Source organism: Drosophila persimilis, unplaced genomic scaffold (assembly GCF_003286085.1).
Source record: "Drosophila persimilis strain 14011-0111.01,24,50 unplaced genomic scaffold, DperRS2 tig00000000-arrow-pilon, whole genome shotgun sequence".
In the NCBI taxonomy this organism is placed as follows: domain Eukaryota; kingdom Metazoa; phylum Arthropoda; class Insecta; order Diptera; family Drosophilidae; genus Drosophila; species Drosophila persimilis.
Window position 1 is genome coordinate 16,658,594 of NW_020825288.1, and position 25,719 is coordinate 16,684,312.

Sequence of the window (25,719 nt, forward strand, 5' to 3'; positions counted from 1 at the left end):
TGGTAGTCGCTGCCAGGACCGCCCAGATAAAATTTTCAACCAGGAAGTTGGCTTCCTGTGGCGCGCTGGTTCTGCTTTTGGCTCTGCTGCTGCTGGCACTCGTACTGCTGCTGGCTGTGGCTCTGGCTCTGGCACTGGCCCTGGCCGGTCCGCAATTTTCTTTCATATTTTGTTTTGGCCATTACATTGGCTACTTTTTGTCGGTCATGGTGCTTGAATGCCTCTGTGTGTGGGGGCACAGGATGGTGTCTGTGTGTGTGTGTATTGCTGTGAGAGACATTCGCGTTGGCTATTTTCATTTTCTTTTGATTTTGATTTCATTCATGCAGCATTCGGCTTTGATTTAATTTCAGAAATGTGACTAAAATGTGCGAGTGAAAATTACAGAATCAAATAAAAGATTGCCTTTGTGCGGCAATTCAATTTGGAGTCCTACGCTTGAAGCCAACAAAACTTTAACAGTTTTTACTCCAGTTTAAGTTACCTTTTGCCAAAGTCAAAGTAATTTGTATTCCCAGGTAGTTTCACAATTTAAAACTCTGTTCTATTCCTCGGGGATCTGCAGGGAATAAAGTTTTTCATGCACTCGTTCGAGGTGGAGTATATGTATGAATATTTTTCCATTTCCAATCTGAAATTACAAGCCCTAAACATGCCCAAGGATACTCTGCTGCAGGGCCACGTCCAGGCCACAATCGGCCATTTTTCTTGCGTCCCTCCAATGCTGCGTGTAGTCCTAGTCCTCATCCCGTAGTCCCCCCTCATCCTTTTGGGGTCCGTTTCTCCGTTTCAGATATTTGAATTTCACGCGCGCATACACTGGCAGGGATAAACTGGATTTATATCCGCTAATGCCTGTGATTTGTTCTATAAAATTACTTTATGCCTCCTCCAACATGCTGGCGGACCTTGTTGGGGCTTTTGTTTTCGTGCCCCAGCAAGGACAGCCGCCGCTGCGGGCCCCCGCCGACCAACGACCAAAGCCAGTGCTTACATTTTCTGAGCGAACGCCTCGGCAGCATAACGACTTATGGCCTTATCCTTTTTGTTGGCCAAGTGTGGGTAAATGTCGGGTGTTTGCCGTTTTATTGTTTGGCTTATGTTTGCTGATAGTGTGCGTGCCAGCCTTAGATATACTCGTACTCCTACGAGTATATACATGTGTATATCACTGTGCATATTTGTGGGATTAGAAAAATGTTGGCTTTCGTGCGGTCAGCCTTAAAACCTTGCGGACTTTTGCCGCCCGAATTGGTCTGTCAGCCATGACTGCCCGGATCAGGCCTTGGGCTCCCAATCAAGCATACATTTACATTGGGAAGCCGCATGGCCACAAATCAATTAGAAAATGGATGGTGTCCGTGCCCTGGCAGGACAAGACACTGGATGTTGAAAATTATTGACTGTCACGCTCGGCGGCACAGCTCGGCCAAGTTACTGGAGCGAGCAGCACACAAACAGCAGTAATGAGGACAGGAAATCAGTTTTGAAAAGTATTTGTTGGGGAATAGACAGGCAGACGGGCAGATAGGGGAAAGGAGGCCGGTTTGGCAGTTGCCACTGTCTAATGAACTCCATGGAATGTGCTCTTTTAAGTCGCACTCGCATTTTGTATTGTTCTGTTCTGGGCTACGGCTACAGCTTTGGCTATCCGTCTGCCAATCAGCCATAATGGCTAGAGCAACAGAATGTTCAAAGCGCCGTGGGGCTTCTAACAGCCTGACTGACAGCTGGACGAACAAGCTCTCAGTCGAACGGACGGACAGACAGGAGACTGACCACAACGCCTCGAGTTGATATAATTGCGTTTTGCCCTGTCATTGCAACAGGCGTCGAGCTTTGACCGACAATCATTCACTCCAAAATATCGTACTATTCGTATTCATTTTGAACTCGTTTGGGGCCCTCGGCGTTGAGCATCGTTCATCGAGCTTGAATCATCGATGGAAAAGCTGCCAAAGTGCAGATATTGATTCGGAAATCAATTCATACAAAATGCCCGAAAATTGATCTTTATGGTTTGTGTGTCCTGGTGTTGTTTGTGTGTTTGCTACAATTAGCGGTGGTGCAGAGGCAAACTCGTATTGTGGCTCCGGCAGTGTCAGTGGTGGCCACACTGTAATTATTGCGGCCTTTCCATGTGGTTCGGGAGCAATCAATCACCTGGCTAGCTCAATAGTTCTTAAATTATCCTCTGGCAAACAATAATTGACTTTAATAGTGCGCCCATTAATCAAGGCATTTGCCACTCATTCCGGACCATTCATTTAAATGGAATGGAGATGGAGAGCGGCTCAAATTGCTTCTGAGTAGCGGTCAGCAATGTGGTTGCCCAGAGGCAAAAGTTGAAATGGAGAGAATACCGTACTCGTAAATGGTTATGAATGATTTCGGTAAACGGTTCGTAGGGGGTGTATATTTTTGAACACCTGCCCGAAAGTTTATTGCCATCTGGGAGTGAATGAGAATATGGAAGCGCATAAAGTTCCTATTGATAAGTCTCCCCGAAACACTTAAAATTGATAACTCTCCGAATTGGATTTGTTGTTCCATCTGGCAATAAATTTCAATTGACTTGGAGGCCTAATCTAGTTGTTAAAGTCAGAAGGAAGCGGCCCAGAACAAAGTTGCTGCAACAGTTGCCCAGTGCGGCTTGTCTCGGGGGCAGAGCGTTGATTAATGTTGATTGATTGATTATTTGCGTTTTTCTGACATGATGCACGCTTTATTGTCGCTCGGCGCGTGGAAAATCATCAATTTCCGCTTGTAAAAAAGTACAACACGTACAACAAAACGTAGCTGCTGTCAAAGCAACCTCGTTTTTTCCATCTATCCATCCATCCATCCATCCACCCATCCGACCATCCATCCAGTCAGTCAGGCAGTAAACGCAGTGGGATGGCAACGGAGGAGAGGTAAAGCCTCCTGCCAACGCGGCTCGTCTGTTGGCTTGTTGCACAACCCAAAGAAGTCGCCTCCTCTCTCTTTGCCAGGGCCTGTAATGAATTTTTTTTGTGGTCCTGTCTGGCAGGCAGTCAGCGGAGCATAATTGCGGTTGCTGAGCTCCTTGTCAGCGGTTCGTCGTGCAGTTCGAATTCGTTATTTTGCCCTGTTTTTCATTGTCTTTTCTTGGATATATATTGGCTAGCCGCCAACCGCCTGCCGTAGTCTACCATCTGCGAGGTGCCATCTCCCATCTGCCAGCTGGGTAAAAAATGACGTAAAGTATTGCGACATTAATGTCAAAAAATTCGACATGATTATAAAGCCAGGAGGGATGGGTGTTTCTGCAAGTCAGAGGGCAGTGGGGTCGTAGGTCTTTGGCCGTGCAGCCTCTGGTGTCAGTTTGCTTCTTCGTCTGCTCTTCTGCTGCTTTTGCCTGTGGCCAGATGCCCGTGCCTCTTGCCTGCGGCTGACGGTTGCGGTTTATCTACCGAAGAGTCTTGGTTCTGGGTCTGGGTCTGGCCGGCCTGGGCAATGATTGAATTTTCGTAAATTTCGGCTCGTTAGCGTGCGGCACGAACACGTACGTCATGCTGGGGGCTACGATACCAAAGCGGTGAAGGCATTTTGGCCATATTTATACCATGTATGGCAACAAGTTGCCAGCTGTTCCGGGGCAGTCCATACACCCTGCAACCTACAGCCAACACTCACACAGCACTCGCACACTCGCACTCGCATTCGCACTTGACACGCTTCATTTCATTGGGTTTTGTTCTTTTGGCCTCACGTTATCCGATTATTTCCATATTTTTCGCGCTGTCAGACACGTTTTTTACTTACTCAGTCGTTGACATTTTGCGTGACTGACGATGGACGCGTGGTGTGAATAAATGAAAATGAAAATGGAATCGAAATTGGCGCCGCGGGGTAGGCGCAGGCCCTTTTCGATCCCGACTGTGGCAATGTGTTTGCTTGTCCTTTGCCACTTTGTGTCTTAATTATGATTGCGAATGGTGGAAGCGCCCTGGTAGCTGCTGCCACATGTAAAATTAATTTATCGATTTCCACCGAGCAATTTTGAAAAGTCTTGCCTAAGAGTCTATTGGGAAATAATGTCCTAGGAAAATAGGAAAAAAGTACAGAAGATCACACCGATTAAAGCTATGCTCATCATTTTACAGGGAAGTTATTTCATTTAACGTTCAGTTTATTTGGTTTTGAAACACACACTAAATGTCAACAAGTGCCCGGAAAATATCCAGCGCAGACATTACGTATACGCAGCGGGTGTCCGGCGAGTGGCTGGCCATGAGTGTGGAGTGCGAACAAATATAAATTTTTCAATTTTAAAGCTCAATTCAGTACCGTCACCTTGCCTCGTACGTGCCAGCCACTGGGGTCAGTAGAGCGGTCTACCAGCCGGAAAAAATGTCGTTTAAATGCCACCTTGCCCCACATGGCACGATGACACCATCAGAAGGCGAAGGAAAGAGACCGAGTGCAAAGAGGGGCACAAATATTTGACACCCGGGCTGTGCCGGGCAGACGCGCCGCCGCCCCTGGCCCCCGGCATGCAGGCGCAAAAATTTCTCATGTGCACTTTGGCAAACAAATTAAGATTTATTGAGCCAGGGCGGGGTCACAATCCTGGGAGGACGATGTCCAGGCAGCTGGCAGAGCTGGCAGCTCAGAGCAGAAGAAGAGCAGAACGGATCGTTTAGAGTGGGAAGCCGCACCAGGCAGGGTCTCCAGGGGGTCCTGTGTCTCCTCTTTTATTTGCACAGAAGAATAGTCGAAAAATGTGGGGTACATGTACGGCACTGGGGGGCTGCCACACTTTAAATTGCCTGCATATTCTCGGTGTTCGGCATTTTTCGATTTCCTTTTTATTTGGCCAAGCCCTTTTAATGGTTTTTCAATTAAGCCACAATTGGGCGAGCATCCATGTCGATGATTTTCATTGTAATTGCTTTTTTGCCGCACCTACATATAACCGAGACTTTCTGCTTGTTTAACCTGCCCACAGATGGACAATCGGACGTGGAGGTGCAGCTGGTGGTGCCCCGGTATGTGGAGCGCGGCTCGAGCGCCACTTTCAAGTGCCGGCACAATGTCCAACCGGAAATACTCTTCAAGGTAAGTGGCGATGGATTAGAATGGCCTCAGTCCATTAGCGTGGCGTGACCTGGATTAGTCCATGCATGCGGGATATAAATTATGGAAAGCGCATTAAAAACTTTAAATTGAAAAATAAAAACTGCCCCGTCTACGGCCGCCATTTTTCTCTCCCCCGCTCACAAAGAAACTTTGTTCGCCTTGCCTTGTGCTATTTTGTGGGCAAAAGTTTCCGGTACTGAATTGTGACAAACAAAACCGAACAGAACCCTGAAACATGGAGGAATTTTAAGCAAGTTTCGTGCCGCAACTTTGTGGTAGTCAAAGGCATCCCGCATCGCGCACCGGACCCTGTGCCTGTGCAGCAAACAAACTTGCACTCAAAGTGCCATTCCGCACCATCGAAGGGATCCAGTCGTAATCCGCTTACCACTTCCGTCTCAATATCGGCTCCTGGTTCTAGGTTTCTGCTAGGTTCGGTGTTCAGTGTTCAGTGTTCAGTGTTCGGTGTGGGTTTCCGAGACGCGGCAATTCATTTCACTTCAGTTTACTTAATTCCATCACGAAACATCAGCAGACACGCACTTGCGTAGGCGATATCATGACCAAGCCCTGGCCCTCCGCCTGATCCGTGTCCCGCTTCGAGGAGCCGTAGAATTTATGGCAAACATACTGCCCCAGTCACCGAGTCCAGGACAACTTGACCGCATAATGGCCCAGTGGCCCATGGCCCCTAGCCTCCATTGCCTCCGCATACTTTCAATTTAGCTCGGAACTTTGTGGCGGGACGCACTTTGGAACTACAATTCGCACAGCTCAAGGCCAGCGCCAGAGAGAAGTCTCCTCTGCGTCCAGGTTAACGTTGACGTTGACGTTTTGTTCACTCTAAGTACCATAAAAAAAGCGTACAAATTTTTATGGCACATCAAGGAGGAATGGTTTGGGCAGCCAGCAGTGGATTACATTACGCGAATATTGATTTTTTTCCATGAAACTAAGATGGATTTAGTGCGCCAAAGTTGATTATAGAAATGAGTGAGAGTTGGATGCCCCTCTGTTGTTCCTTGTTCCTTGTTCCATTTCCGAATCGTGATCCGGGGCAACTTTAAGCTGGCTTTGTGTGCGACGTCTCATTTGCATGGAAATTCATTCGTGCAACGCTTCGTTGCCGATTTGCCGCCAAAGTGTCAGCGAACAAGTTTAATGCGCCGCTGAGCCGCACAAATGTGAAATGTGTTCCGGCGAGTGGACACGGATCAGGATCGGGGACCACGGACGGGAAACATGTACAATTAGCTGGCTAACCAAATAACCAAACAGTCAAATAGCAGCGACGCCTCCCCATGCATATGTAGACATTCATTTATTCGGCCAGTTGGTCGAGTTGTGGCCAGTGCGATGGCTAATTAGTATAATTAACTATATACTCGTGAGCAAGGACTCTCCCACCGTGGGCGACGCCCGATCTCATTCGAATTGTGGCACGGAGCGTGGCAAATTGTGTGGAAGTGGCACTAAAAAGGCAATTAAAACTCAAATGCGAATACTGTCGTCCGTACGGGCCGCTTTACACATGTAGAGCATACATTTTTGTGAAATATTCGTATTCGTACATATACAAAATATTTATGCACACAAATTAAATAAACTAATTACGCCATAAGCCAGGGGGAATCGACGCCGGAATCGGGGCCAGTGCACATTAATGAGATTTTGATTTTCCGCCTGCCAGGCACGACACTTTTCATCATTTTTGTGACAAGAGACCTGGGAACAAAGCGCGGCCCGGCTCGGCTCGGCTCGACTTGGCTCGTATATGCGGACTAATAAGCACAAACATCAACAAGAACAAAAGTAAAAGCAAAGGAAATAAAGTCGAGCACTGAATGTGACCCCGAGCAGCAGACTCGCCAAAAGCAAACACATGCCAGGCTCCTGGCTGTCGACTCCCGACTGCCGCGACTTCTGGGATGGTAAATATTTGGAGTGGGAGGCGAGGCCTTTGTTTTTCATTACTCTGAGAGATCCATTGGCAATATTATGACGATACGGTGCTGCATGTCAAATCGAGGGAAAATGTTTGGAACGACCACAAGTGGTTGATAAAATTTGATGCGTGTCTGGCGGTCCTAGAGTGCGGTAATGGCTGGTCATTCCCTCCACGTTCCACATTGGTCGCAATGTTTGTGTTTGAGTTTGTGTTTGCCCTCTCATTATATGGCAGGGGTGTGTGCTTTATCGATTGACCCGCAGAACAAACGACCCGCAAAACGCTAAGCACACAGACACCCAAACACATACGGATCAGGGGCCACGGGTCGGCTGAGTAATGGCCAGGCTTGCGGTAGACATTACGCATACGCCTCGCCTGCCGCGGACACATTCAATGAGCACATTAATATTATTAAGTTGCGTGCAATCAATGCAATTTACTGGGAGCGTGTCAATCGGGCAATCAGCAGACGCCCGGGAGACACACGTGGAATAACTGAGCGAGTGGCCACAGTCCACAGAGTGCAGCCGGATAAGACCTTATCTAAAGAGCAAAATAAATTACTTTTCTACTTTAATCCACCAGCACAAATACAGTGCACAAATATGATTATAACAAATACATAAATGCTAGGGCTGGCGTTAAAAAATATGCATAATAAATAAATGCTCTGCTGTAATTAAAAACCGGCAACAAGAGCCGCACATCCAGCCACCATCCCCGGCCACCACCATCCGACGGTAGTTCGGAATGTCTCCCATTCTGGCCCTCAGTTAGTTGTAAGTTGAATGTGGAAAACTTGCGCATGAAAATTAATTTCCATTTTCATTATTCATATTTGCCGTTGACATTGCTTAAGCCCCTTCCGCTTCCATCTCTGCAATGATGAAACTTTTTGTGTGTGCCGTGCCGTCCCTTACGCTGCTAGTGGCATTTGTACGAGTACGAGTAGATTTTGCTTTTAATTGCAGGGGTGACATGCGCAAAGTCCCCCTTCATTCCGCCATTCTGACATTGCCATTGCCATTCCAATAAAAACATTTTATTATTTACAGTTTTACAGTTTAACGCGCAAACAATTCGCCCAGCGTCGTTCTGTTTGTTGCAACTTGTTGCAAAGTTAAATTGCATCGCCAGGGGAGACAGAGTCGGAGATGAAGGGGAAAGCTCTCTGGCATTCGAGTTGTGCAATTTAAACAGTTTAATAATTTACTTTGGCAATATTAACAGAGCCCCGAAGCAGGGAGTCGGGGTCCTGGACAGAGGACAGCGGCTGCTGCCATGCCATCAAATATGACACATTCAATCACTGTCAGAAACAGCCATGGATTGACTTGAATCTGGGCCGTGTTTGGGATTTCCTGGTATTGCTGGGAGCCATCATTCGCAACAGTTTTTCGGATATATTTTAATATTACGCAAAATGTATTGTGCTTTGCAGGTGACATGGCTGAAGGTTGACAAGGGCAAGTTCTTCGAGTTTATAAATGGACGGAACCCGCCATTCCGTAACTCCACCATCGAAGGGGCTGAAATTGACGTAAGTACAAGGTTTGGTGGCATCCAAAGTGCTCTCTGGGCCGTGCCCACTTATTTACTCAATCATCATTAACGCTGCCACTCCGCACTCCGCATTCCGCACTCAGACTTCGATAATTGTAATCGAATTAAGCATTGAAGAATGGTCTAGTAAATCGCAGCTAATTGGTAGACATTTACCATACATCTACGAGACCCACCTTGTGGAAGAATCAATTGATTTGCTAATGAACTTTTTGTGTCTGGTCTGTCTCTTTAATCCGCTCCTTTTCTCTATTTCATTTCTCACTTACAGTGGGACAACTCCAACGAGCAGCAGGTGACCCTCAGGGATGTGCAGTTTGATCTCTCCGGGCAGTTCTACTGCGAAGTCTCCACGGATACACCCATCTTCACCAAGGCCAGCGCCGACGAGCTGATGAGCGTGTTCTGTGCGTAACAATTATCGCCACCATTTACAAGAGGCCCACTCTAATTATTGTCTCCTTTCCCATCCATCTCCATCTATCTATCTATTTATCCATCTATCTGTCATGCAGTGCCCCAGACGGGTCCGCCCACAATTAAGTTCCGCAAACGCACGCCCTTTGCGGTTGGCGAGAAACTTTTTGCACTGTGCAACACCACTCGCGGACGGCCTGCCCCGCACATCACGTGGCTAATCAATGGGAAAAAGGTGCGTATGCGTGATATTTGAAACCGTATGGCATGGAGGGATAGGACGGGAGGGATCCACCACAATTGGATTGCGTGAATGTTACTCGCTTGTTTGCCCTTTAAACAAAGTCAATTTGCAATGGATTATTAGCGAGTATCACATGTGTCGGGGCCTTGAATAGCCTTCTGGTTAATCAGTGGGATAATGCACTCAAAATGACTGTCAGGGGAAGTGGCAGAGCCAGTGTCTGTTTCAGTGGCAGTGTTGCAGAGCCCGTATCCATGGGAGCAGTGCATGGAGATTAACATCAGTTTAAGCCATTTTATAATTATGGCCTACACGAGCGGTCAGGGCAGCTTTCATTTTAATTACGAAAAGCCAGAGCCAGATGTTGCTGTCCTCCCAGGAAAAAAAAAAAATATACAGCTAGCGAGCGAGAAAAGGAAATGAAATTTAAATAAATTTATTATGTCTGCCAGTGGCGGATGGAATATGGGAGAACTCTAAAATGAAATTTATTCATAAACGCGCCCCTGGGCCACACTGAACCCCACTTACCCCCACCACCCCTACCGCCCGAAAAAATGCACCAGTGTATGGGCGTATGGGTGTCCTGGAGTGGAGAGCAGATGTGGAACTGACCCGCTGTGCCATGATCCATATTTAATTTAAGCTGTACGCCAGAGAATGGGGTCGTGGAGAGGGGAGAGGTTTGACATTGAAGTGACTTTTGTGCAAAGCGTATTGTAGCAATTACAATGAACCGAGTACCCTTATCATGCCCGCAAGCCCCACCCACCAACACTGAATTTCAACCCCCGTTTTTGTGTGTTTTTGTGTTTGTCTTTCGGCAGGTGGAGGAGAAGTACGTGCGCACTCATCATGTGTTCTCGTTCAACGGCAAGCACCAGCGCCGCACGCAGCAGCAGCAGCAGACGCAGCTGAGTCAGCAGCAGCTGCAGCAGCAGTACTATCAGCAGCAGTACTACAACCAGTACCACCAGCAGTACCACATCCCAGTGGGCCAATTCATGGACCGCTATGACAAGAGCCTTCGTTGGCCGGCCGGCGCCCGTGCGGGTGAGTACGACTAGGAGAGGGTGAGGGGTCCTTGACCGTGGGAGTGGGTCCGACAATGGTAATCACTTTTTTGCTGCGCCGCTGATGCGACATTTCTGTGTGTCGTTATTTGAGCTCCAAATTGTGGAGAATGGAACATGGACAGAGGAGTCATCAGAAACCAAAAACTGCTGCAGCATTTACGTTAATTAGATTGTTTGATCGCTGATGTCCTGCTCTTTGCTCTTTACTATTTTTGTTTGCAGATGAATTTCCGCATTTTGCCGCACACCATCACGAGGGCCACCATCATGGCGGCGGCGCTGGCGGCGGAAGCAGTATATACAACAATCCGTTTGGCTCGCTGGCTAACTACCATGACGTGGGCGAGTTCCATGAGATACATCAGCGCAACTATGACATCAACAAGAAGAAGCTCGAGCTGAAGAAGCAACAGCAGATGGAGCTGAAGAAGCACAGGTGAGTGTTGATGGCGGCCCAGGCCCATTAATCACGAAACCTGACCCTTAACGCCATTACGGAGACCGGAGACCGCTCTCTGAACCATATTTATGAGCTATACAAATTAAAAAGCTGCAACTTTCGCGAGCCACAAGCCAAGCTTAGCCGCCGTTCCACAGCTCCTGGAAGGACTGGGACTATGACTAGGAAGGAATGTGAAAAGTTTCCCTCTGCTAGGATTCTGGCGGCAGGGGGTTGCTAGACAAGCTGCTCAGTGCCCAGCGCAAACTTTTCATATTCTTATCAATTTCCCAGGTTGCGTGTGTGGCGTGTTTATTAAAGTTTTCTTATCTATGGTCTGAAAGGATTTTGCTTTGGCGCTGCTAAGGCCAACGGCTGTTGGCACATTGTTTGGGGCTTGTTGGAGCTTGTGGTGGCTTGCCGTTGCCTGACTTCTTCGTCTTTTTTTGCCTTTTTGTTGTATAACGCATAAATAAATTCTGTGGCACGGCTCCCCTGTTTCCGCTGTTTCCCCCCTCCCAGGCTGCCATGGCGCTGGGTATTCGAAATCTTCACGTGGGTGGCGATTGGATGTGAAACGTAAATGAACGCAATAAATTATTTACGTTCACCTGTGATATTAAAAATCAAGCACAGAAACTTTTCCAATATAACAACTTTTCGTTGCAAGTGTGTATGCGAGGGGGGGGTTGGCGAGAAGGTGAAGGTGAAGGTGTCGTATGGAGTGGATGTGGGTGTGGTCTCAGTTTAATGAAAGCCACAAGTCGCTGCGAGTTTCCACGAAGTAGCTGCTTCTTTGAAGTTGCCTGGTCGTGCCTGATATTACACATACGCCACGTGGCACGTAGCACACTTTCGGGGGAGGGATGGCAGATGGTGTGTGAGGTTCCTAAAAATACTAATATTGCAACCAACTTTCGCTCTTTGGGACAATTCAGGCCACCGGTCGGTCCACTATTCCCTGAGTGATGATGGACACTCTAAATGTCAAGGCCCCTGGTAATTGGTTAATGAATTTGCCATTTAAGGACTGCCCAAAGCTTATTGCCTGCTTTGGCTTTGCATTTGAATAAGCTAAAAAGTTTCGTATTCCGCCTCCGGCATAGAATTCCCAATTTATGGCCGTAAAAAGTTTGAGCTCCGCATGTGTGTGGGAGCATGAAATAAACCCACTTGGTTAATTTGCCATAAACTAAAAACCATAATTTACACTCGTGCCATTTCCTTGCCTGGTAATCAGCGAACGCTAATTGCATTTGCCGTAAGCAGAAAGGGAGGCAGAGTGCCAGAGCCAGCTCCGAGTGCACGAGCCAAACGCGAAACTATTTTATAAATAATTTCCCCGCAACTCAGAGCGGGGTATACGACGGGGTCTGGAGAACTAATTTCGCTAAAACCAAATGGCAATATGAAATAAATTATATGCAAAGCACAGAGGGAATATACATAAGCCAGAATATCGCAGAAGATGTGTACTACACTGGAAGGAAGGATTAGAGGCTTGTGCAATAAATTAGATTGAATCGTTAACTTTTCGCTGGCTGGGAAACCAGCCAGACAGACACCTGTAGACGGCTTCGGTTATAGGTTTATGTGGGCGTGATTTCACACTCGCCCTTAACTGGAAACTGGGAAACCTTTGTGCCATAAAAGCATGTGATAAGCGTTGCATATTAATGCAGCAGTCTGGTGTAAACTCGGAAAAAATGGATACACATAAAGTGCACATGCAATAACAACATCCTACAAAAACAAGGAACAAAAGTATCATTTGGGCGTCGAAGGTTCAGATACCCTGATACAGCCAATATTTCAAGTTGAAGTTGAAGTTTTATGATATATACTCTATATATTAGAGTGTTCCGATCTTGGTGGCTTCAGCTCCTATACTGACTGACGGACATAGTTATTCCTTCCAGGTGGAACAAGATCATATGCTGTTTGGGTCGAAAATGCTTCCTGCATTGCGAACACCTGCTCAAAATGATTATACCCTATGAAAGGTACAACAAATATAGCAACAGCAACAATTACAAGGACGAATAGCAGAAACAAAAGGGGTGGCGGCTGTGGCAGGCAGTAACAGGCAGCGTTTATGTGCATGCCAATGCCAATGTGCATAAATTCCATTGCATGTGTGTGCTTATTCATGGGGTAGAGTGTGGGTGCACGGCTTGGGCTGCTCGGCCGTCCAGGAATAAACTGCGCTCTTTATTAAGTTTATGCCTTATGCGCCCCTCGAAAGTGTGTGGGTGTCGCCTCGCGCTGTGCGCCTGACTGGTGTTGTGGGCGTACTATGGAGCATGGCGAAAATATTCATGTTATTTTATGCAAATGCAATGCTAATGTCATACCCACCGCCAGACAAGAGCCATGCCTTGGGTCAGGCACTGAACTGTTCTGCCGCCTACCGGCCTTGCAAGATTTATGGCCTGCAATGGGCAACAGCATAAAATATTGAGTATACGCCATGTGGGGGTGTGTGTAGGAGATTGGTTGGGTGGGAGTGTATGGGAGTGTGCGATATAAGCCATCCAAAGTAATTAACCGCTTAACGTGATTAGTGACTGGGGGGCCGACAAACCGGCTTCGTCGAGTGCCACTCAAAAGCCAGAACATCAAAATGCTTTCATACTCTCATTGCCGTATTATGAAGCTGAATACTCGTACAACAATTCGTTATGGTTGGCTGCTCTCCTCCTTTCTCTAGAGCAGCTTGAAATGACTTTAAGAATGCAACATGAAAAGCACAAAAAACAAAAGAAGAGCTACAGCCATGAGGCAACAAAAGCAACAGCAGCAGACGTTCCTTCCATGGCTATAAAAGGTATAACACGTAGCTTTGAATGAACACTTGCCGAGGGAACAACGAGCAGCAGCAGCAGCAGAAGCAGGAATACTCGTAGGATACCAAGGCAGGTCTGGCCTGGGCAAGGACATGGGGATGGGAATGGCGCGTTTCATGCAGTCAAAAAGTAGTTTACACGTTGTTGCACAATTTATGTTTGTGCAACACGTAAGGCCTTTGTGGCAGGCTCAGCTGTACAGGCCAGCCGGAGTACAACTCAACCTAAGCGCTGTGCAGGTCTGAAGGTCTGTATCTGCTTCTGCTTCTGTGGAAGTGTCGGTGTCTAGCTGCAACTTGGCTGCCTACTGCCTTTTATTCCGGCCGTTTGGCTGCCCTTTGCTTGCTTCTTTTGTGCCGTAAGTTCCCCGAACAGGTGGCCAACACACACGGGATCCGAAAAGCAATCCAAAAAGCCAGCAAACGGCAACCTAACTCGGCCACAGGAAACACCTCCTTAATCGGTGCTGTGGAATGTTTCTCCTGCTCCCTCAATGTCAGTTTAAAGGGAGGCTATGCAGTCCCCATGGACTAGGGGAGTAGTGGAGTAGTTCCACACGTAGATTGCACTTGGTTCATAATGAAATTCCTATTAAAAGTAAATTTCTAAATTATTTTGAGAGATGTCTGAGGAAGTACTTAAACAGCAACTGTTTCGGCGAAGGACTTCTGCACTTTTGCGAACAATTCTCAGGCTTCCTCTGCCCGAAGAAATTCCCAAGCACAAACAAAGGCAGAGCTGAGCGCCTCTAAAATGCAGCTGGCAATTTTCATTTAATTTTCAGTGTGGCTTTCCTTAATTCTCCTCTCCTTTCCTTTCCCTTCGCCAAGACCAAATTGCCACTGACTTGACCCTCAAAAGGGCGGCCATTAAATGTCGCGACTGGTGTATTTGAAGCGCCAGAAATTGGCTGGCCGTGTAGCTGTGGCTGCGGCGGTAATTAGCTGCTTTGCTGGCCCTGATCGCGTGTGTGGCGGTAATCCTTTAAGGCGGGTCAACGGTGGCCAACGTTGACGTGCCATAAACCGCGGCAGTAATGCCGGAGCCGGTTCTAGGGTTCCAGGGGACAAAGAACTGGACAAGGCCAGGACTCGGACTCCGACTCCGACACTGGGCCACTCGGATAAGGGACCGGTCGGTCACTTAAATTTACGGAAACTTTTAAACGCCAACGTCCAATGCCAATGCGCTTTTAGTTTTAATTGCAAGCTGTGGGTGGAGACGGAGACGGACCAGAATGTCTAGGTAAGTGCCTCGTCGATAGCGACTACAAGACGTCGAAATGGCGTGCCCCATTAATCTCAACGAGAACAAGAACAAGAACAGCAAGCGCGCACATTAAAATTAAATTTCTATTTTATAACGAATGAGGTTGAAGGAGGGTACTCCACAATTTGGTTAATTTGTTAATAAGGCTAGACTTCGACCAACTATTTGACCTTGTTCACAGGCAAGTAAGTGGCCACAGGGGCGGCCTGGGCCGTGGGTGGGATGTAGGAAGTGGAGGGGGCCTCCAGCTCAACGCCAATGTTCGACACACTGCCAGTCGACGCCACATTGATGTTGGAGGCCCGACGCTCATCCACCAGCTGCACTTGCTGTTGCTGTTGCTGTTGCTGTTGGAACTGTTGCTGGCGCTTGGAGGTGAAGTCCAGGACTGGAGCAACTCCTCCATTGTGAGAGGCAGAGGAGCCACCCAGGCGCTCATACTCCTGCTGGATGGTACGCTGGGCATTCAGAGCGTCCTCCGGCGTGCGGTACTTGACAAAGTGCACCTCGGGCTTGCTGGCACTCACATGGTTCAGGTTCTGCAGCTGGTTGGCTAGGCTGGAGAGGTCACCCTGCTTGGTCAGCACGTAGATGGCGGTCTGCTGCTCTGCAGCCTGCTTGGCCAGAGCCAGGGCGGCGTTCTCCAGGCCCTTGTTCTCGGGGGCACGGATGAAGACCACGCGCAGGTTCTTCTTCAGCGAAGCGGCCAGGTCACTAACGCTTTTGTTGTCCTCGAAGTCGGCCTCTGGGGCGCTGTAGGTGAAGAACTCCTTGTTAAAATCGGTGTTGACGGGGGCATAGTCATTGGAGTAGCCCACGGAAGAGCCAAGCGATCCGCCAGACAGAGTAGCGCCGGAAATAGAACCCCCAGAAAGGGAGCCACTGGAGCCGCCAGAGTATGAACCGCCAGAGATTGAGCCGCTAGACAGAGATCCACCAGAGTTAGAACCTCCATTAGAGCCGCCAGACGAGCCACTCAGGCCGGCTCCGTAGTTGTAGCCACCTACATCGGCAAGCACTGCTGCTGCTGCTGCTGTCAAGAAGGTCAGAACCTGCTAAGGAAATCCAATCCAATGTATAATCCAAATGCTTGCAGCGACCCAACTCAATTTCACTTACGATTAATCCACGCATCTTCTGCGGTCTTTGCTGAACTCTTTTTCCCTGGAGGCTGCTAAAGCTGTCAACGCGTTGGTGGGCACGCCTCGAGTTGTGAACGGGTAATGTTGTGGCCCCTCCATCCAATGGGCGTTTTTATAGCCCGTCCCAAAGCGTGGTTAAGAAGAGATGCGATGCGGCTGTAGCTATTGCCGTTGTCTTGGTTCGATTATCCGCCTCATCCGCTAACCGCGAGCCGTTGCAAGTGACGCAAAACGTAAAACGGACCAACTGTATCCGCCAGCGAATTAGTTTTGCATAAATTCAAAGCGTATTGCCAATTTCTCTGAATGAAATGCAAATGCAAAGTGGAACTGGAGCTGGTGCTGCGGCTGCGGCTGGACATCGATAGGCCAAGCTTATCACCGTTCAAATGGAGCAATGCCAAATAATTTGCATAGCTGGCAGTTTTGTGGATACGTAATAAATGAATTACTAACATTACAGCCAAGAGGAGACAGCACAAAAACCCGACTACAAACAATAAAAAATAAATCAATTACAATGTCAACAGCACAGCCATCGGAGCCCATCCACCCATCCGCCCAACCAGATATAATTCTGGGAATGATTTGCAAAACTCAAAATTAATTAATGCCAACCGATATGTCGCTCTGGCAATTGGCAGCTCGAAAGCAGTGGAAACTGGCTGCAGCGGATCACAAATCATGGTCCCATCGAACGCGACCCGACTAGCTGTCCACTGTACAAAATCTATGGGTGTTCGAATGTATTTCGTAAAAGCAACAGATACTACATGTGGCCACAAAAAGACCTATTTATGCAAATTAGCTGGCGTCGCTTGCGGCATTTATAGTTTAGGGTTTCGTTTTTTTGTTGTTCGGCTTGTTGTTTGCATATGATTGAAGCATTTATGATAACATTTATGGTGGCATTTGAGATATGACTGATTTATTCCATTGATTTCACAATTGGATGTGTTCAAGTGAGAAAATAAGTTATAAATATTATTTTGACAAAAAAAAGCGATAAGTGATGGAGTTGATGAGCTATAACCCGCTGGGGACGTTACCTTCTGTACTTTGTTTTTTTTTTATTATTACTTTTGTACTTTTTTGAATTTGGACACGAGTATCTGCGTCTTTAGACGATTCTTTCCACTTAAAATTGGGCGATTCGATGCATAAATTAGATGTAAAAATATCAACGAGCTTTTGAATGAGTGCAACAGATCACGTAGGTGCCGCTGATATCAGTAGTGGCGCCACTGGTGTGAAATGTCATGTCATGTAAAATAAAGCAGTAGCTCCAGTTCACCTCAAACTGTTAAGATAAGCGCTGTACTCTTTTGCGGCAGTGAACTTAATCTCTGACACATTTCTGTCTGTTGCCAAGAAGCCTGAAAGCCTGGAAGCGCTGCCAATAGAAATGCAATCAAGTTAATTACGGAAATATGCATTTTTCAAGTCAAACATGAACATGCAACTCTCTGTGATTGACGATAAATGGCCAATTACGGCAATTACCCGGCTCAGGACCCTGCGGCGGTACAACATCAATGTCTGCATGTCGCGTGCAACATGTGCAAAGAGAATACATACCGGAGAGTGAGTGTATGAATACCAAAATATTTTGCTATAATTGTATTTAAACTTAATTTATCGAATTGTTGCTCCTAATTGGTTGTGTTAAACGATGGAATTCTCCAATAATGAACAGCATTTTCCATTCGGTTTGACCTCACAGTCTACCTCTAATTAGCTGCATGCCTCATCTGCGAGTGGTCGGAGTGACACGCATGCAATTAATACACTTCTATGGCCATCTAAATGAGGTTTGCCAAGGGCAACACGCAAACAGCACTGACGCTCGCACGCGAAAAACGTCCGTTTTAAATGCATTTACATCACAATACCAAACATACCATCGCGTCGAGTCTCCTGTCTCTCGTTCTCTCTGGCATTTTTTGACTTGTACAAGTCCTCGTACCTGCCATGGCAGGAAACGTATCGTAACGTAGCGTAGAGGCATGGCCAGGGGCTGTGGCACTTTATAGTGCATAAATTATTCAATGGGCCGCATGCCACAGCGAGTCAGAGACGACAAAAGGAGCTTCGCTGTCAGTTATAATTTCACACGCGTTGCCGTTGTCAGTGGCGGTAGTTTCTTTGTTGCGGCTGTGTCGGTGTTTGTGCCACGCTATGCGACGCGTCGCTTCTAACCCAGTTTTAAAGCCATTTCATGGCATACTTTTGTGCGCGCGCATCCGATCCGACTTTGGCCTGGTTCCCGTTCCCGTTCCAGATGACGAAACATTTTACACCCCTGAATAGTTAATACAAATTAGCTGGCCCCCGGCAACTACTTGCCAGCGAAAATTTGCATGCGTTGTGCCATGTAATTTAGCAGAGAGGGGAGTCAGGGTTCTGTTCTTGCCCGCCGGGTTAAGCTTTGATTTTGGCCAACAGTTTTGGGCTTTTACTAAGTTAACCTAGCAAAAAGTTGAACTGGTAATCTGTGTGTCTGGTGTCTGGTTAGGATCCTGCTGCTTCTGTTCTGTTTTTACTGTTGTTTCGAGTTGGTGCTGCCAAGTTGCGGTTCGCCCAAGTTCCGGTTTCCGATTTCCGATTTCAAGACCTCTTTTTGTGTACACCCGTATACTCGTAAGAAATTCATGGTCCTGCACGCAGCCCTTGCGCCCACCTAAGTTGCTTTGCTTGTTCCTGCTAAGTGGAACGATGGAGCCCAGAGCAGAATGCTTTCCCCTCTGTTCCAGTATTGGAAATACTATTTCGTGCTCTTCCCGCTCTGCCGTGTCCATCATAAATAGCTAAAAGGTTTTTCTGCCTTCGGGGGTTTGCTTGCGTTTTCAAACTAAATTAGTCTACGGTTTCTGTGGCCTAGAGACAAATAAATATGCCAATACCACTCCAGCAGCTGCCCCAAAGAAACTACATGACTTATCAATTAATTAAGCCTATTTCTCAAATTATCACCCAGGGCCCGGGCGCCCCAAGGGCTGTTTTGCATGTCAGTGGAGAGTTAAGACATTTGGTAGTTTCTTTTCCTTAGTTGAGTGGAATTTAAAGTGTCATGCCAGACAGCAGTTTCATAACTTGGGAACACATTTTCGTATACGAATATTCCACGACTGTATACTGTACACCGGGGGCCGCATTTCCGTCTGATTTGAATTGCTTGGCAAGTTTGTTATGCTTTGAACTTGAGCTTCCTGCCACGGGTGCTGATGCTGTTGTTTCTTGCCTCGTCCTGCCCCTTCATGTTGCTTGCTTGCGTTCCTTGTTGTCGCTACCGGTGCTAGCTGGCTCTTCCTGCGAAAAGTGCGCTGCATAAGGAATTTTATTAAGACAACTGTAGCAACAGCAGCAGCAACAGTAGCAGCACCAACATCAACAGTAACAAGAGCTCTACGTTGATGATGCCGGGGCTGCAGCTGGTGCCTCTCTGTCTCGAATCCTGCTGTCATCAGCCCCGTGCTGGCAAGGCGAGGTCCTCCTCCTCCTCGTCGTCGTCTTCGTGGAGCCAGAGCTGTCGAAGGCTTATGCGGATGATGTGCATTTGCTTTGAGTTTTGCCCAGCATTTGTTTGCTCCCCTAGTTAAACTGGCTTACTGTTGCCTCGAGCTGTCGGTTGGTTACTGCGTTCCCAGTTACCAAGCTACCGGCTATCTCTTCGTTATTATTGGTACTCGTACTGTTGCTGTTGCTTAAGTTTTTCCCAAGCTGCTGCTGCTACTCCTGCTGTTTGCGTTTCGTGCGTGCTGTGTGCCAGAGTTTGCAATGAATACCCTTTACGAAAGCCAAGGAATTCATGGCTTGTAAGCCACACTGGGAACTCTTAACAGCAATTCAGATCCTATTTTATTTGAAAAAACCTTAAAGAATGCATAATGGAAATCGATTTTTGTGTGCTCTTTATGATTATGCGATTGGGATATTCTCCATTTTGCTGGCAGCGCATCCATGTGCCGTCATATGCTCTCACAATTTGCATGACATTTGCCCATCTTCTCTCTGGTTACCAAGTGCTCTCCCAGCACAGAGGAAGCGCACACACCCTCATAGCATACACACCATACACACACACATTGCCGAAAGATTGAAAGAGAAGCAAACACTCGCACACAAAAGCAACTTTTTGCTGACACCTTGCTTTATCTCCAGGACTCCTTGCGGCATCCGTTGCCTTAGTTCATTCCGCTCTTGCTCTTGGTCTTACTCCCCCTGCTGCTACTGCACTTTAAGCCAAGTAATATTTAAATATAATTTTGCTAAAATTCTATGCCATTTACTTTCCAATTTGCATAAGCAGGCGAGCCTGACTCAGAGTCAAAGGCAGACACAACGCCAGAGCGAAAGGAAGAGCAGACCGAAGTGATATGCAAATGAAATAATTGTTTAAATGAGACGGAAGTAAGCGCCTTGCAAATGGCATTCGAAAACGAGTTTGCCACAAAATCTAATGCTGTGTGCTGATGGCCCGTAAAGTGGGGTTCGGGCCGTAAACCAACCCATCTGACAATTGGTTTGCCAGCACATTCGATGCATTAAACTTTATGGTATGGTATGGTATCCACATTATTTGCTCAAGTGTCTGGGCACGCACGGGGCTCGGCACCCATTTGAGTGATGTGTGTGTGTGTGTGTGTGTGTGTGGGTGTGGGTGTGTGTTTGTGATGTGTGTGGGTGTTTGTGAGTTTGCTCAGGTAATTTCGCTGTCATTTTGCATTTGTAATAAAGCAACATGTCGCTACGCCGCACATCGTCACAGCCTCTGTGGCGGCCTAAACCCAGCGAAGCCCAAGGTAATTACAGGGAAGGAGATCAGGCCCTCTCCCTGCCACAGCCAGCGGAACCGGGTTCATTTGTATGCCGTTCAGGCCTCTTATCAAATATGAAGCAAAGTCGTAAAAGCTAATTAGAGTTAGAATGTGCGTGGGCCAAGCAGAAACTGCTGCCGCCGCCTGAATAATGCAAGCTAATCAACCAGTAATGCAGCAGAATCATTAGAGAGCACGCCCATTGAGCGGCAAAAGTTTATTTCAAACGATCAATAACCGCACACAATGCTCGCCATTTCCAGGGAGTGAACGTCTGTGAACTTGAGAACAAGATTTGTATTTATGAAACTCGATCGATTATCAATTATTTGGGGCTCTGCTGGAAATTATGACAGCTCGCATCTCCATTCGGCTGGGATCCTTTGGGCAGATGTGCGTGCCTGGAATGTGGTGGGCTTCTCTTATGTGTCTCTTATTTTGCTTTTCACGTTGCCATACATCAATCATAAAATGCAAATATTTACGATTTTATTTGTGTGCAAATTGCCCCAGACCCACGCCCATTAAACCTGGCTCTAACTCTCCACACTCAATCGAATCCCTCCTTTTTTATTGCAGGAACAGCAGCAACCGCAAGTATCGGCGGCACATCAACGAGAACGCCCTGGGCATCATCCGGAGTACCCTGAACAGCGGTGGCTTTGGCCCCCAGGCGCCCAACATTGCCAAAGAGCTGGGCATACCCCCGAACTCGGGTCCCATGAATCAGCTGGCGGCCGGCTACCAGCGTCCGCTCTCCCATCCAGGCGGCGGTAGTGGCGTGGCAGCAGCCGCAGCGGCTGTGACCGCCGCCCAGCAGGAGAAGGGCATGTTCAGCATCAGCCAACTGAACCTGGAAATCACCGACGAGCATGTGGGCAGCAATGGGCGCATGGAGATAACCTGTCTGTCGACGATACCGGCGACTGTCGGCCAGGGCGAACAGTATGCCGACTACAAAACGTACTCCGTCAAAGGTGAGTGGTGGCGCAACGCAACGCAACGCAGCGCAATGTGGCGTATGCGTGATTCGCATGAATTGTGCGTCTCTGTCTGTGTGCACATTCGGTTTATTTATTCTGTAATGTAATGCTATGCAGGCATAATATTTGCTTTGGGCGTTGGGCCATACTCTCGTCCCGCAAAATGACGAGCCGTGAGCTCATCAAAAAATGCTCGCTTTTCACTCGGGGGAGGCACGCGCGACGAAAATTATGAAATGTAGAAGAGAATCACGGATGGAATTTTCACAAAATAAATTAGCATGATAATGGGATATATGTGTGTTGGGGTTTCGTTAGGGGTACGTTTGGGGTATGCCTATTGTTATTTCTCGGGCTGTCAGGATGTCTACCGCAGCCGCCAAGAAATATATACACAAAAGTCAACGTTGTCTTCCGTCTTTCTGGCAGATTTGAAATGTTGTCCTTATTTGCATTGGAGTTTGCCGAGCTGCTTTTGGCCGGGTTCTTAAGCTACGCAAAGGGAGGTGCGGTGTCATGTCTCTTGCGTAAGTCTACACTGAGAATAATGGGAGATTTTTGGAAAACTGCCTTAGCTTCTTAGCCAAGTGCATAAAAACTCACATTTTCTCCAAGTGCACTGAATGTACGTTTAATTTCGAGTTACCCCCACCGCTAGAGAGACAGGGCAGGGCACAAACAAAGGTTAATTTATATATATTTGCCGACAGTGTTTGCCTACAAGCTGGTTGTTAACACTTGCTTCCAGACGAGTCGTTGACTCGACTCGGGCACTGTTGTAAATTGTCCAGGATTGTAGGAAATAATTTACACATTACCAGGTCCATGACTCACAACGGTCGTTGGCCGTGGTCCCAGGCATCTAGCCGGAGGCGACTCCATTGTCTTTCGACCTCTTTGCCGCCCAAAAGTGCCGAAGTGGCTGCCAAACTGTCACTTGAACCAAGGGGCGTATGCGTGTTATTTATGTTGCGTGAAGTGCGTCATTTGTTTGGGCCACTTCGCAGCCGAGAATGCTCCTCCACATTGTAATTGTTTCTTATGATGCCCTAAGGGGCTGCCATCAGTTAGCTGCTGGTCGCCGTCGCCTTGTTTATGCCAAAACTTTTCAGCGGCTGACTATTTCCATTCCATTCAATTCCATTCGTCTAATCGGCGACCTTTGCTGTGGTTTGCTGCTAGTCAGTTTCAAGGGCTTTTCCGTGATTTAAATTATTCAGCCCACAAGTGGAGCGCTGCTATTCCAAATTGATTTCCCCTTTTTTACGGCTTGGGCAATCATCCTGTCAGTCGGATATACTCATTCCCGCTGCCGTAATGGCTTTTAGTCTGTTCAATTAATTTTCCCTGCCAACCTTGACCGGCAGCTCCTAGCAGCTCGCTAGCAAGGACATTGGTATTTCTTTTCACCTGATCCCCTCATTGTTTATCACATTCTAAACCCCTATATATACGAGTATATATATATATTATATTTATCTTCTCTTTTCCGGATTTCTGCAGTTGAGGTTGAGCGACAATTGGCCTCCTCCACGTCGACGGCCGCGCCCAGCATCGGTATGGCGGCACTGGGCAACGGTAATGGACACGGGAACGAGACTTCGGCTGGGTCTGTGTCCGTAATGCCACATCTGTGGTCTCTTGCGCAGATTCTGCTACTCATGCTTCTGCCCCTACCCCTGAGCTACTAGGAGCCCCAGCATGTGCAGTAGCAGCTGGAGAGAAGCAGACCACCGACATACTAAGGCATAGTTACGCCAAAACAAAGGACACCCACATCATCATCATCAGCATCAAGGACAGGAGCAGCAGCATCAGCAGCAGAACTAAGTTGGGGTTTTATAAATTGTACACAAAATTTTAATTTATTTCCATGTGCATGAGCTCGATTGAGCAGGAAAATTAGCACAGCACAAAAACAAATTACAACAAAGACGGGGGACACGACGAAGAGCGAGTGGATTTGGAGGAGAATTTGTACCATTTTTGTGCTGCTCTCCTTGAGAGCCAATTTAAATAGTTTACTTGTGGATATCGTAATTTGAAATGGTCGAGGGGCCGCGTGCGTTGATTTTTCCCCCTCGTTTTTTTGTGGGCCACCAATGCCAAAGAGAAATGTTTGTAATTAAGTTGCAGTCGGATACCACGGGCTGTGGGTAGCCATTCCATTGCAGCCGATGCCGACGGGCATTTTTTGTAGCGCAAAGAAATTTTTGTATAGCTAATTGAACATAAGTTTTGTGGAGAGCGGCACCCACCGGGCGGCCAGCTAATCCAACTAAGAATATCAAGTTTTTGTGCTCGTCAAGGTCAGTGCACAGTGGGTGTGGCATTCCACCCAGTGATTTTCCATCGCCGGCCTTGCCAGAAGTTTGTGCGAATGCCGCCCCCTGAGAAATCCACCATCCAAGCAAACGAAAAACGAAAAACGATTGAAGCCAAGTTTTTAGGCGTTTCCAAGCAGTCGCTACGAAGCTTGTACCTAAAATGCATCGCATCATCCAAATGCAACAGCAAGCAGATGAACAGATCCCCATCCCCCAGAGGCACATTAACAATTTAGCGAAATGAGAGTTATTTTTTATGGTGTTTGTAGCTTGTAGCTCCGGCTAGTCAAGGATGTGCATGTGGATGTGGCCACTGAGGGTTAGGCTAAGATTAAGGCAAATTGAATTTAAGCGCCAGCCACATTCCGCTAAATACGACTACCCCGAGAAACCCATAGAAAATTAAACGTTTAAATGTAAAATAATTAGACAGTTAAACCAAGAAGCTTACAAAAACAATCAGTGTTGAAAACATTTTGAGAAAACAAAAAAAAAAAAGACAAACGAAACAAAGAAAACGGAAAACGAGACACAAGAAAATGGCGTCGCAATGGGCGCGCGTCTGCGGCGCGTGGTCGACCTCCAAAAAGGGTCAGCTCCGAATGGGTTGGACCGGCAGGGTTAATGGGTTTCCACGGGGCAGAAACCGAAACAGATTCATACCCAGACCCAGGCCCCGCCGCAACACATTACGACGCTTATTTATTTATATTCATTTCGGGCTTTATTCTCGTTTAGTTCTGTGTGTACAAATGGTTATCGTTGCAATGGATCGTTTAGAGAGTAGTTAGGAAAATATTTGCCATTGCGATTAATTGTGTTTGCAATCGTTTTCGTTTCCGTTTTTGTTGAATCCTAGGCGCCCGTACTTGAGAGCAAGTACGGATGCATTACGTGTGTGTATATTTAGGAGAACCCTTTTTCAAACGCGCTTTAAGTGTCTATTTGCTAGAGGACAAAATTAAACACATCCATACATACGAGTAGCATACCAATGTAACTATGTAAAGCAAGACGGTAGCAACCGGTAGCAAAAACGGTAACATAACAAACAACACGGCAAAGTAAATAAATGTAAAGCAATTAGCGGACTAGTCTGTATATCATATATCCCTATATACTATTATATATACGTGTACGTACATATACATACATAGTACATACCCTACCTATACATGAGCATCTGTTTTGTGTGTGTAATTAGGCTTCTATTTTTGACTTCAAATCGACGACGGCGAAACGCAACAAAAACCCAAAATAATATTAGTGTATAGAATTTAGCCTGCAGAAGTTCTCCTAAGCGAAATCAGCTAAACCAACCGATTGACAATTACCAGTTAAACAAAAACAATTGCAGAAAAAGATAGAGAAAACAACTCTTTTCCCAGTTGAAAACACTTTCCAAACGGTTGTTCAGAGTGATCGGAACTGTAGTAAGTAGATCTAATACGAATACGAATACGATTACGAGTAGTTTCACGTCCATTGGTGGCGGCCGAGGGAGGGAGTGCAGCAACCGGATATTGCTTGAAAGAACTACAA

At 47.1% G+C, this 25,719-nt stretch overlaps 2 protein-coding genes across 2 annotated transcripts in view; one reads left to right on the plus strand and one right to left on the minus strand.

The window, feature by feature from the left end:
* LOC6588543 overlaps positions 1 to 25,310 on the plus strand; it is a 37,252-nt gene extending 11,942 nt beyond the window's left edge. Inside the window, exons 2-9 of the mRNA XM_026984160.1 lie at positions 4,973 to 5,082; positions 8,496 to 8,594; positions 8,889 to 9,024; positions 9,133 to 9,269; positions 10,106 to 10,331; positions 10,577 to 10,790; positions 21,447 to 21,844; positions 23,354 to 25,310. Coding sequence (XP_026839961.1) covers positions 4,973 to 5,082; positions 8,496 to 8,594; positions 8,889 to 9,024; positions 9,133 to 9,269; positions 10,106 to 10,331; positions 10,577 to 10,790; positions 21,447 to 21,844; positions 23,354 to 23,541 — 1,508 coding nt within the window. The 3' untranslated portion in view covers positions 23,542 to 25,310. The remainder of the gene's footprint in view (positions 1 to 4,972; positions 5,083 to 8,495; positions 8,595 to 8,888; positions 9,025 to 9,132; positions 9,270 to 10,105; positions 10,332 to 10,576; positions 10,791 to 21,446; positions 21,845 to 23,353) is intronic.
* Positions 14,974 to 15,924, minus strand: LOC6588614 (the record flags this gene model as incomplete). Its single annotated transcript, XM_026995361.1, has 1 exon — positions 14,974 to 15,924. A coding segment is annotated over one exon (855 nt), but the record flags the coding sequence as incomplete, so codon positions are not given.
* Positions 25,311 to 25,719: the final 409 nt, after the last annotated feature.